The sequence below is a fragment of the Terrapene carolina genome, unplaced genomic scaffold (assembly GCF_002925995.2).
Source record: "Terrapene carolina triunguis isolate 2854851 unplaced genomic scaffold, T_m_triunguis-2.0 Scaffold68, whole genome shotgun sequence".
NCBI lineage: Eukaryota > Metazoa > Chordata > Testudines > Emydidae > Terrapene > Terrapene triunguis.
This window is the reverse complement of record NW_020664419.1, coordinates 2,441,003-2,454,318: the sequence shown is the minus strand read 5'-3', so window position 1 is coordinate 2,454,318 and position 13,316 is coordinate 2,441,003. Positions and strand designations below refer to the sequence as shown.

The 13,316-nt window shown below is 47.3% G+C and overlaps 1 protein-coding gene across 2 annotated transcripts in view; it reads left to right on the top strand.

Annotated features, from left to right (window-relative positions):
- The window catches only part of EXOC4 (exocyst complex component 4), a 611,454-nt gene extending 609,094 nt beyond the window's left edge, over positions 1-2,360 (top strand). For both annotated transcript variants that reach the window (XM_026648604.1, XM_026648605.1), the window contains one exon: positions 1,860-2,360. In XM_026648604.1, the coding sequence (XP_026504389.1) occupies positions 1,860-2,097 (238 nt within the window). In that variant the 3' untranslated portion in view covers positions 2,098-2,360. The remainder of the gene's footprint in view (positions 1-1,859) is intronic.
- The last annotated feature ends 10,956 nt before the right edge of the window (positions 2,361-13,316 follow it).

Genomic DNA, 13,316 nt, shown 5'->3' with positions numbered 1-13,316 from the left:
ATCCATAGGCCAATCAAAGCACAACCTTTCCATAATGGTCCGGTGATTAACTGTCAGACTGTTCACCATCAACCCCCTTGGAAAGTGATGCCTTCATCACTGAAATGACTCCTTGCTTAAATTCACGGCTTTAAAATTCATTCTTTAATTCAGTGCAATTAACACTAATTGAAACTAACCAGATCTGCAGCTTCTGTACAAGCCCCGTCCCCTCGTCTCGGCTTTAACTTATTCCAAGAGCCACTCAGACCATCTGAAAGACATTTTCATTTTTTGAATTTCTTTCCCAATTACAGTGACATTGACTGACTGAGTTTAGGGCCCTGCCTGTAGATCCACTCTGCTTCCTATTAGGGTTGCCAATTTTGGTTGGATGTATTCCTGGAGATTTCATCTCAGGAATTCCTGGAGACCCCAGGCCTGGAGGGTTGGCAACCCTACTTCCTATTAGCATCCATCAGTCGGGGCAAGGGCATAAGCTCTTATCATGCTAATTGAACCCCTCCAATCCTAAAGGTTTCTGCCCTTTGACCACGTTGGATTGAGAGAGTCTGAATGAACTGCAATGTGCTGGCTGGTTTGTACTTGTGTCCACTGCCCTCTAGAGGCCAGATGTCTAAAGATAACAGTCCTGCTGTTACTAACTGCTAGAGAAGATTTTCCCTGTAGTTTCCCATGGCACAGAGGTGCGGTTTAGTTGCGGATGAATGGTGTGAGATGTGGAGGGGCACAAGGGATGTCCTCCCCCATCTATCTATCTATCTATCTATCTATCTATTCGGCACTGGTGAGGCCACACATGGAGTACTGTGTCCAGTTTTGGGCCCCCTACTACAGAAGGGATGTGGACAAATTGGAGAGAGTCCAGTGGAGGGCAACAAAAATGATTAGGGGGCTGGGGCACATGACTTATGAGGAGAGGCTGAGGGAACTGGGGTTATTTAGTCTGCAGAAGAGAAGAGTGACGGGGGATTTGATAGCTGCTTTCAACTATCTGAAACTGGGTTCCAAAGAGGATGGAGCTCGGCTGTTCTCAGTGGTGGCAGATGATAGAACAAGGAGTAATGGTCTCAAGTTGCAGTGGGGGAGGTCTAGGTTGGATATTAGGAAACACTATTTCACTAGGAGGGTGGTGAAGCACTGGAATGGGTTCCCTAGGGAGGTGGTGGAATCTCCTTCCTTAGAGGTTTTTAAGGCCCGGCTTGACAAAACCTTGGCTGGGATGATTTAGTTGGGGATTGGTCCTGCTTTGAGCAGAGGGTTAGACTAGATGACCTTTTGAGGTCTCTTTCAACCCTAATCTTCTATGATCTGTCTGTATCACCTGTTGTCTCTCGTCTTATACTCGGGCTACGTCTTCACTACCCGCCGATCCGGCGGGTAGAAATCGGTCTATCGGGGATCGACTTACCGCGTCTAGTGAAGACGCGATAAAATCGATCCCTGATGGCTCTACCGTCGACTCCGGAAATCCACCGCGGCAAGAGGCGGTAGCGGAGTCGACGGCGGCGCGGCAGCAGTCGACTTGCCGCCGTCCTCACAGCCAGGTAAGTCGACCTAAAATACGCCACTTCAGCTACGCTATTCACGTAGCTGAAGTTGCGTATCTTAGGTCGACCCCCCGCTGTAGTGTAGACCTAGCCTTAGATTGTAAGTCTTTGGGGGTAGGAACTGTCTTTTTGTTCTTTGTTTGTACAGCACCTAGCACAGTGAGGTCCCGGTCTATGACTGGGATTCGTAGGCACTACCATAATACAATAATGCATAATAAATTACAGTGTGTTATAGTGTGAATGGATGTATTGATTCAAAAGCACCTGGGATCATTCTCATGGCTGGTTTCCTCGCTTGCTTTACAGGCAATATTATGAGATGCTGTACAACACGGCGGACGAGCTCTTAAACGTAGTGGTGGATCAAGGAGTGAAGTACACGGAGCTGGAGTACATCTACGCCTTGAGCTTGCTGCACCGTAGCCAGACTGGCGTCGGGGACCAGACAACCCAGAACATGAGACTGCAGCGCCTGAAAGAGATCATCTGCGAGCAGGCTGCCATCAAACAGGCCACCAAGGACAAGAAAATCACTACAGTGTAATCCATGCCATCACGTCCCAGAATCAGAGCAGCATGGGGCACTGCCCCTGCTGTGCAATCTGTAGTAACTATTGATAAAAGATGTATGTTCTGGGTGGTATTGTACTGTACTAATAGCAAGGGGACATACAGTCTGAGGTTTGGGTTTGGGTTTTTTACACTTAATCATGCCAAGCTTCCCTAATGTGTTATCCTGAGAGCATTTGCACTGATCTCCCTTCACCAAGAGGAAACTTACAAAGTTTAGCTTAGATGAAATTTGGATAGGGGTGGGGTTGGGGGGATAGGGGTGCAAATGAATATTGGGCTGTCTCTGTTGAGCTATTGCCGCTTTGCCTTGGGTTTTAAAGGGGGTAGCCAGCTGGGGGGGGCAGTGGGGGGAAGGATTCTCTCTTTGTTAGTCTGATACCATAAATGGAAGTTCAGCTACCACTAGTGGAAACAGCACCATGACCGTCAAGGGCAGATCTAGATCTAATTTGTGAAATCTTGATGGGCTTGAAGTCGTCTCAAGGTTTCGTTGATTTGAGCTCTGTCAACACTATTGCTCTTCTGTACAATGCTATGTAGGTGCATTGATTTGTTTTTTATTATTATTTTATTTTATTGCTGTTTCCATTGCACAGAGAACTGGTTGCTAGTTCCCGACTGGTGGAACTTGGCTTTCATTTTGAATGGTGTTGAGCCAATTCACGTGTCATTAGAGGCAACACACTGGGTCATCAGTTTCAATTTCCACTGTTCCTCTGCCTCAGAGCCGTGAATCATCCTGTTCCAGATAATGGTGGAAATTGCAAACTCAACTTTTTAACAGGCAGGGAAACTTCTTCAGAGATTTAACTCTCCCTTTCGTAAATATCACTTGAGTCAGTCACTGCTTGAAAGATACACCCTGATTCACATCACTGGTACTGTAGCAGACGTGTACGCAACAGTAATGGGCGGGGAAGGGAGGAGGAGGTAGGTTCAGAGTGCCCACCTGTCTGAGATGAGTTTCTGAACACCATGCTAATCTGGTGCAGCATCATTTCCCTCTTTCCTTCCACCATTCACTACTCACCCACACTGGAAAAGAATCCTTATTCATCATGGCTGATGGATTTCTTCCAATCTTTAATACAAAGTGTGCATTGTATTCATATTTTTGAGAGGGAAATTGCCACCCAAGGTTTGGTGTCACGTCCTGGGCTGTGTTCTCTTTGTCCTGTAAAACTGCTTGTGCAGCAGCTGTCTTGACAACTGCCAAATTAAAGAATGTTTAAAGAATCCTTAAAGATTGTTGTGGAGGTTTTTTAAATTATTGTTATTAATCTTAGTATTTATTTTGTACTTGCTCAGCACCTGGTATCTAGGGATTGTCCAGCACTTTACAATTAGGTTAAATGAAGCTTATATCACCCTTGTGTGGGAGGAATTCCTGCCTTTGTATAGATGGGGAAAATGGGGACACAGAGAGGTGACAGGGGAATGCCCAAATTCACTCAATAAAATAGAACCGGAAGTAGACACCATGTCCCCTGCTCTAACCACTAGATAACAGTGTCTTTCCGATTTCTTAATAGCCCTAGTAGTCTGCCAAAGAAATTCAGTGTAAACTGCTTCAGACAATGAGTCTGGGATGTTCTCAAGCAGATACTTTCAGACTGTGAGAGGGATGGAGAAAATCTTTATCAACAGCCTCTAATTTTCCATCTGTCCCTTGTTAATTTATTTTAATGACCAGCTAGAGAAGCAATTTTTGATGTGATACAAGTTCAGTGTCAATGGTCCACAAATAACAGGAGCCTCATAGAATATCAGGGTTGGAAGGGACCTCAGGAGGTAATCTAGTCCAACCCCCTACTCAAAACAGGACCAATCCCCAACTAAATCATCCCAGCCAGGGCTTTGTCAAGCCTGACCTTAAAAACCTCTAAGGAAGGAGATTCCACCACCTCCCTAGGTAACCCATTCCAGTGCTTCACCACCCTCCTAGTGAAAAAGTTTTTCCTAATATCCAACCTAAACTTCCCCCACTGCAACTTGAGACCATTACTCCTTGTTCTGTCATCTGCTACCACTGAGAACAGTCTAGATCCATCCTCTTTGGAACCCCCTTTCAGGTAGTTGAAAGCAGCTATCAAATCCCCTCTCACTCTTCTCTTCTACAGACTAAATAATCCCAGTTCCCTCAGCATAAGCATGTCACTGGAATAACCATTATTTGGTTTCATTATTATTATTATGGTTCTAGATGGAGCCAGTAGTGCTGCCTCTAGTTAAGATGGCCCAGCACTTTAAATTATAAAACCCCGTTTTCAGTTGTTTATAACATGGTCAAACTTTAACCATTCAGACTAAAATTTTCTATCCCGGGTGGCTGCCTCAGGCTCACTTATATTTGAAAGTTCAGCAAAAAGAAAAGAAAAAAGGTTCAGCTGTTTCTCAGAAAAAGGTTAGGGAAAAATACATGGTTTGGCCACGTTAGAAGAATTCTTACAGTTGTTGAATTGAGACGGACGAGTGCCTCCCAGCTATAGAGAAAATGCTTGACATTTCAAATCCACCTTGAAGATTAGGGATGTGCCTTTTTGTGTCCCCATGAAAAGAAAGGATGGTCGCAAGGTTAGCACAATCAAATGCCACACTGGAGAATTGGGTTCTATCCCTTCCTCTGCCATGAAGTTCCTATGTGAACTTCACCCCAGGAAAATTCACTCAAATATGCCCAAATTATAAGCCTCCAAAACTTGCAATTTCACATGCTCAGTAGAGACTTTAGAGACTAGATATTCAGTGTGCACGATGGATGAGGTTCTGGGAGTGAATCAGGCTTGTCTGTAGGGCCCCTGCCTCATTTGTTGCGGAAATTGGAAGATGTGTAGTAAGAGAGACAGGGAATTGCGGGAAGAAAAAGGATGATTTCAAGATTAACGCAATCAAATGCCACTCTGCGGAATTAGATTCTATCCCTGCCTCTGCCACAGAGCTGGGCAAGTCACTTAAACCAAATTTTTCACAGGTGGCCACTAATTCTATGTGCCTCACTTTCTGGGGCACTCACAACTGCAAGCCAGGGCTTAATTTGTGCCGAGGTTTGCCAGGGCTGAGCCCCGGTACCTCTGGGCTGGGAAGTTCGTAGCCCCGGGATCTCTGGGCTTGCTGCATCAGTTATGAAAGTAAAAAAATGGCTTGAGCCCCAGCCCCTCTTTCATTACAAATTAAGCATTGCTGCAACCTGGAGTCGATCGGAGCTGTGCTTTGAACATACAAAGTGGTTTAAATCCTAAATGTTCTGAAAAATCAGGCCCTCGGGGTCTTAAATTGGGCACCCAAAATTAGTGGAGACTTTTGACAATTTGGACCTTAATAATAAATAGAGATATACCTATCTCATAGAGCTGGAAGGGACCCTGAAAGGTCATTGAGTCCAGCCCCCTGCCTTCACTAGCAGGACCAAGTACTGATTTTTGCCCCAGATCCCAAAGTGGCCCCCCTTAAGGATTGAATTCACAACCCTGGGTTTAGCAGGCCAATGCGCAAACCACTGAACTATCTCTGTGCTTCAGTTCCCGTCTGTAAAATGGGAACAGTGTGGTGATAGTAATAACACCTAATCTCACAGGGGCGTTATGAAGATAAATTCATTAGTGTTTGTGAAGGACTCCGATTCTTTGATGACGGCACCATAGAGAAGCTCCAGAGGAAGTTAACAATTCTGTATTCAGAACAGGATTTGAATGGTGTGCAATAAATTAGGCCTGTGATCACACATTGATTAAGAAGAATTAAAAAGAAATAGTGAACAACTCCCCATAGAGCGTATGAGGCAGGGGTTCTGTAGAAAAATATGTAATTAAAAACTGTATCATAAGGCGCACACAGCAGGGGAGGCCAAATTAAGGTGGCAGTGGGCACCTGACTTTTGGCATTTCCTCAACGTTGACTGCTTGAATTTGCAACCTTAACATTCTTCAAAGTCATTTTTCTGAATGTGCTTATTTATGTAGAGTGACATTTATCCCTGTGCAGAGGGCTCTGCCCAAGGATCAATTTCTGCAACAGCAGCCAAAGTGCCCTGGACAAATATGCAGAGACGGTCCCCTACCCTTGAAGAGCTTACAGTCTAAATGGTGTCCAGTGAGATACATCTAGGGTCCTTTCAACCAGTATAGCCAGATAAAATATGAGGTACTATCAATCAGTCTAGGTACTTACATAGCCTTCATCACTGTAGTATCTGAGCACCATGAAATTATCAATGGATTTTATCCCACAACACCCCTGGCAGGCAGGTATTATCCCATTTTACAGATGGGCAACTAAAGCTTACTTGTCCAAGGTCACACAAGAAGTCTGTGGCAGGAATTGAACCTAATTGTCCTTTCATAGAATCATAGAATATCAGGGTTGGAAGGGACCTCAGGAGGTCATCTAGTCCAACCCCCTGCTAAAAGCAGGACCAATCCCCAGACATATTTTTGCCCCAAATGTCCCCCTTAAGGATTGAACTCACAACCCTGGTTTTAGCAGACCAATGCTCAAACCACTGAGCTATCCTAGTTATAGTCTAGTGCCCAATAGATCTACCCCTAACTAGGTACATTCTCTGTAGAGACATTTCTTCTACTGGAACCTCTGATATATTCTAGTAACCCTCTGAGAGAGGCAAAGGCCCTTCCTTCCACTTGTCTAGCCTAAAGCTTCTTTAATTTCCAATCATGACTGCATGTAATTCCTTCTCCCTGAAGGAGAGCTCCTTAGCTCGTCCTTGCTTTGACAACGTAACAGAACTTGAGGAGAGCATTGATAGTGTAACCCACGTGATGGGCACAAGAAGAGACTATTCATCATTCATAACGGGAGAGGGTTAGAAAAGGACTCCTTCAGTCATGTACTGCTGGGTTCTCAGACCCTTTGATGTACAGAGGTGCTGTGTGGGAAGCTTTGAACTTGAAGTTATGGGCTGTTGTAAGCATTCATCAGTCCATAGTTTTTTTGAGCTTGATTCAAACCAGGTACAAAAGGGTTGACACATGATTTTTTTCATCCTTAAAAAAATCGCTTAGTAATCTGAAACTCTGCCTCATCATCACAATTCCCAGGTTGGTCTCAGACTTGAGTTCACATTTTCCATCCACCGAGTAGCTGTGCTGGCTGGTGCCTTGACAGATTGCATGAAATCAGGGAAATGCTAAATTTGGGACTATCGTTTTCTTCCTAAATAAATCACTTAATAGAATCTCTTCCGAACTGCAGCTTGCATCGTCCCTCATGTCACCATGAGCCGTAAAATACAATTATAGCTCCAGCTCCCCTCCCTCTGCAGTAGTACAATGAATTTGCTGACTCATAAGGTAGAAGAGCACAACTTCAAGAACGCAAAGAGAGAAAAATGTAATGGGATGTTTTCCAGAAGCAAAGAAATGTAGGACTAGACGGGACCATAAGAGGTCACTATTCCCACCCCCTGCGCTGGAGCAGGGTATGTGCCATGGACAATCTAATAATGCCGTGCACTTAGCTAGCCGCTTTCACCCAAGGATCTCACAGCTAGGTGGTGTTATTGTTAATCTTCCCATAAAATCGTCCTCTGGTCAGACTCCGTGATCAAACGGAGGGACAGAGAGGCTAACAGTCTCGCCCAAGGGCACAAGGAAGATCAGTGGCAGAGATGGGACCCTAGAAATTCTGACTGCAAATACCCTGCTCTAGCCACTAGTTGGCACTCCACAGTACAGGCTTCCTTTCTGTATCATAAGAAGATGCCATCAGAAATAACTACTCATTATCACTAATATAATCTTTAATTAATATTATACATTGAGCAGCCGCCTTCTAATGCATCCTTTTTTCTTGCAGACAAGGGCTATGACACTTCAGGGTTTGGGCCAAGATTTTAAAAAATAGGAGCATGAAGTTAGGCTCCTAAATCCATGTTTAGGCTTGTTACAGGTAGCTCTCCTCACCACTGGACTAGGCTGACCACCTGTTTCGAACTGAGCAGGACAGTCCTGAAATGCAGAGTTCAAGTCCTGGTCCCGGGCTGGCTGACTGACTCCGGGACAGCATTTGTTCCAGATTCCCCACAGTGTCTGCCCAAGGTTCAGGGGCAGTGCCAGCCTCTTCCTGGTGAGGGGGGCTGAGGTGGGCCTTAGCCCCCCCCCACCACGAGGCCCTGCCCCTGCTGCTCTTCCCCCAAGGCCCTGCTCCCTGGCAAAGCCAGAACCAGGCCATTGTAAGAGCCACCCAGGTAGCCTGGGCCTCTGTTGGGAGTCCTGAACCCTCCAATTGCCCTGAGCGCTGTGCCCCGAGGGACTGCTCTCAGGCTCCCCGCCCAGAGCAGGTGAAAGGTCCAGAGCTCCCCACAGCGGCCCAGGCTCCCTGGGCAGCTCTTATCGAGGCCCGTCTCCAGTTTCTGGCCTGGTCAAGGGGCTGGTCCTCGGGGGAGGAGGAGGAGCAGGAGGTGGGGCCACAGAGGGGGGCGGAGCTCCTGCATGTAGCCAGGTTTTGCCTTTTGGAAAGGTGGTCACCCTACGCAGGACAGCGCCATTTACTGGTGGTTCTGGGGACTGGCGCGGTTAGGCCGACGCCCCTTCCAGCGGTTACATCCCTTCAGTCTCTCCTTTGCAGCCCTTCTCTCGCTCCAGGAACCGCAGCGTCGTCTTCATGACTCAGCCCTCCGGCCAGGTCACTAGTGTGGTTCTCCTTCTGGGGGGGTGGAGAGTGTATCTGGGGTCCTGCTCTCCAGCAGTTTCAGTCTTCTGCTTCACTGCCGCACGGTGCCACTCCCGCAGCGGCTGGCAGGGGAACCCGCGGCCACCCTCTCCTCCGGGTCCCACCTCAGGGACTCTCTACACGGCAACCAAGGTCTGTCCCCTTCACCTTGCAGCCTTTCCCTGAGCCGCTTCCATACCTCCTGGCCTTCTGTGGTGACTGGATAACAAGGGTGTAAAATTGGGATGGGGGTGGGAGGTAATAAGCACCTATAGGAGACAAATCCCCTAATATCAGGGTTGTCCCAATAATATCGAGACATCTCATCACCCTATGGCCTTCCCCACTGCCCTGGGTTTGCCAGGCTCATTGTTCAATATCTTCATTAATGATCTGGAGGATGGCGTGGACTGCACTCTCAGCAAGTTTGCAGATGACACTAAACTGGGAGGAGTGGTAGATACGCTGGAGGGTAGGGATAGGATACTGAGGGACCTAGACAAATTAGAGGATTGGGTCAAAAGAAATCTGATGAAGTTCAACAAGAACAAGTGCAGAGTCCTGCACTTAGGATGGAAGAATCCCATGCACTGGTACAGACTAGGGACCGAATGGCTAGGCAGCAGTTCTGCAGAAAAGGACCTAGGGGTTACAGTGGACGAGATGCTGGCTATGAGTTGACAGTGTGCCCTTGTTGCCAAGAAGGCTAACGGCATTTTGGGCTGTATAAGTAGGGGGCATTGCCAGCAGATCGAGGGACGTGATCATTCCCCTCTATTCGACATTGGTGAGGCCTCATCTGGAGTATTGTGTCCAGTTTTGGGCCCCACAGTACAAGAAGAATGTGGAAAAAAGTCCAGCAGAGGGCAACAAAAATGATTAGGGGTCTGGAGCACATGACTTATGAGGAGAGGCTGAGGGAACTGGGATTGTCTAGTCTGCAGAAGAGAAGAATGAGGGGGGATTTGATAGCTGCTTTCAACTACCTGAAAGTGGGTTCCAAAGAGGATGGATCTAGACTGTTCTCAGTGGTAGCAGATGACAGAACAAGGAGTAATGGTCTCAAGTTGCAGTGGGGGAGGATATTAGGTTGGATATTAGGAAACACTATTTCACTAGGAGGGTGATGAAGCACTGGAATGGGTTACCTAGGGAGGTGGTGGAATCTCCTTCCTTAGAGGTTTTTACAGTCAGGCTTGACAAAGCCCTGGCTGGGATGATTTAGTTGGGGATTGATCCTGCTTTGAGCAGGGGGTTGGACTAGATGATCTCCTGAGGTCCCTTCCAACCCTGATATTCTATATTTCTATGAGTTTCTCCACTCCCTCCTCCCAGGGAGTAACTTTAGGCTTATCTCTGCCATCCCCCAAACACACCTCCCTCTTCCCAGGGACTGACTGGAGACTCCTTCCCTGGACCCCCCCCCCAACTGCTTCCAATTTTCTGTTTTTTTCTCGAAGCCATGCCCATCCCTCCCTCCAGGAGCGCTGCTCTCTGATCAGGTGCCTCCAGCCTCACGCTCCTCCATTTGCAGCCTAATTAGCTGACTGGGCCCATCTGGCCCAGTTCAGCTCTTGAAGGGACAGTGTGGGGAGCAATCCCCATCACACGCCCCCATTCCCTGATTTTCAGAAGTGCTAAGCACCTAGCGTTCTCGTTGGCGCTCATTGGCATGCTGCACGTTCCGCTCCTTGCAACCAAGCCCCGCAGTGCACATGCAATAACTTGGGCCCTTTCAAATTCAGGGTCCATTTTGGTCAATTTCACGCTTATAGGATTTAAAAAAATCATAAGTTTTATGATTTCAGCTATTTACATCTGAAATTTCAGTGTTGTAGTTGTAGGGGGTCCTGACCCAAAAAGGAGTTGTGGGGGCAGGGGGGGTGTCGCAAGGTTATTGTGGGGGGGTTGCTGTACTGCTACCCTTATTTCTGCGCTGCTGCTGGTGATGACGCTGCCTTTACAACTGGGCAGCTGGAGAGCGGCGGCTGCTGGCCGGGAGCCCAGCTCTGAAGGCAGCACCACCGACAGCAGCAGCGCAGAAGTAAGGATGGCATGGTATGGTATTGCCACCCTGACATCTGCGCTGCTGCCTGCAGAGCAGGGCCCTCAGTCAGCAGTCGCCACGCTCCGGCCACCCAGCTCTGAAGGCAGCAGCGCAGAAGTAAAGGGTGACATGGTATGGTATTGCCACCCTTACTTCTGTGCTGCTGCTGGCAGGGCACTGCCTTCAGAGCTGGGTGCCTCACCAACAGCCACCGCTCTCCAGCCACCCAGCTCTGAATGCAGTGCAGAAGTAAGGGTGGCAATACCATAACCCCCCTAAAATAACCTTGTGACCCCCCCTGCAACTCCCTTTTGGTTCAGGATCCCCAATTTGAGAAATGCTGGGCTCCCCCATGAAATCTGTATAGTAGAGGGTAAAAGCACACAAAAGAGCAGATTTCACTGGGCGGGAGACCAGATTTCATGGTCCGTGACACGTTTTTCTTGGCTGTGAATTTGGTAGGGCCCTAACACTAACATATCCACTGCAAAGACAGCAATGTTCAATCCAGCCTCTTGTGTGCTTCCCTGACAACACCTACAGAACATGCTCTTCCAAATGGACAAAAGGTCAGTGGCAGTGACCTGGGCAGTCGGCGTTAACTGAGTTATTGTGACAGCGGTTTTCTGGCTGATGTGGAATCCGTTAGCAATCTCAGTGGCTGGTTCTCTGTGTCACTAAACCCACCATTCCAATGTACGCCCTTGCTGGAGTTTGCACAAAGGTGCCAACGATTGAAAAAGCCATTGAGTCGGAAGTCGCTTAGAAATGAGCCTTCCGGGTCAGTCTGCGTCAGATACACAGGGGGTAAGTTTGTTGTGCCAGATCTGTTCTCCTGATGCAGGGAGGATTTTAATGCTCTCATTCTCTTTTTATGAGACCACAAATCACAGCCATCTCCAGGTTATGTGACGCCGATGAATTTTGCCTTCAGAAACCTGCATTCCCTGCCACGTTATCACAAAGAAATATCAATTTATGGACAAGACCTGGAGTTTCTATTTCATCAGGCAACATGAAATGCTGTCAGCCCAGCCAGTATGCAAAGAGTAATCATATATAGACATGAGCCTTTGGTGCTTAAAGGGGCAAGAAAATACACCTCCAGCCTGCAGAGTGAAATATTTTCACTGCGGCTATAAAAGTTCATGGGGGGTTTCATGATTTCCTTTTTACTGCCTCGTAATTTTGAATGGGTCTTCATTATCACATTATTTCAAAGCCAGTGCCAGACACAATATCGTAAGAGGCGGGTGAAGGGAAATAACTCACATTCCTTCCACCCTCATGTCTTAACTGGCAGCCCTCCCTCTAGACTCGCCCTTGATTGAGTTTGAAATAAGCCAGCCTGTGTCATAGCAACGATCAAAAAATAACCCCCATATGATGTGGTGCGCCCAGTCTCATATGTTGCCAGACACATGATGGCTACTCAGGGAAAACACTCTTTGGAAAGGCACTGCTCCACTGAAATCCTCCCTTATGCTTTTATTGGTTGCTATTTTATGCTCACAGGTCATAATTGCACATTTCCGTCCAACGTGGTAAGAAACCAAGAATAGGACGAGCCCAGCCAAGAGGAAATTAGCACGCAAGATTATTATTTTTAATCTGATTCCTAACAGCTTTGGTACCGTTGGATTCTTCTTGGTCATTTACCGTTTTCTGTACAAAAAAAACGAAGGCACAGGTAAGTTACAAGTGTTAGCCACGGTCACACGGCAAGTCAGCCTCAGATCTGAGGCCAGATTGGGAAGGTGAAAAGGGAATTCTGCAAATCCCCTCCCACCCATTTCAATGGATTTAACCCTCCTCCCCAGAGATGAGCTTGCTTTTGTTTTCAATAACAAACTATGCAAGTGACCAAAGAGTTGGCCAGAAGCTGGGAATGGGCGACAGGGGATGGATCACTTGATGATTACCTGTTCTATTCATTCTATTCTTTGGTCTGACCGTTCTTATGAGTACCACAAGGTCTTTTCTGTGTTAATTTTCATTCAGGCCCCAGCTCTCGAAAGCACTAACCACATTCACTGTCTTCAATGGGACTTACGCACGTGCTTATGGGTGTGTCTACACTTAAAACCACTACAGCTGCGCCGCTGCAGTGCTTCAGTATAGATGCTGGAGGGCATGGATCAACGTTCACGTCACGCTCCCTGGCAGTACTAGGCCCAAGCCAGGGAAGCTAATGATCCAACCAGCGGACCAAATTCAGTGATGAATCCTGGTTACGTGCCACCTGAGGCATGTCATGCATACTCTAAGAAGGCAAAGTGTAGACGCTACCTACTCCGATGGGAGGGATTCTCACATCTGCATAGGTAATCCACCTCCCCGATAGGTTGTAGCTAGGTCAGTCGAAGAATTCTTCCATCAACCTAGCACTGTCTACATGGGCACATAGGCCTGGTCTACTCTGGCAAATTAGATTGGTTTAACTATGTTGGTCAGGAGCATGAATAATCCACGCTCCT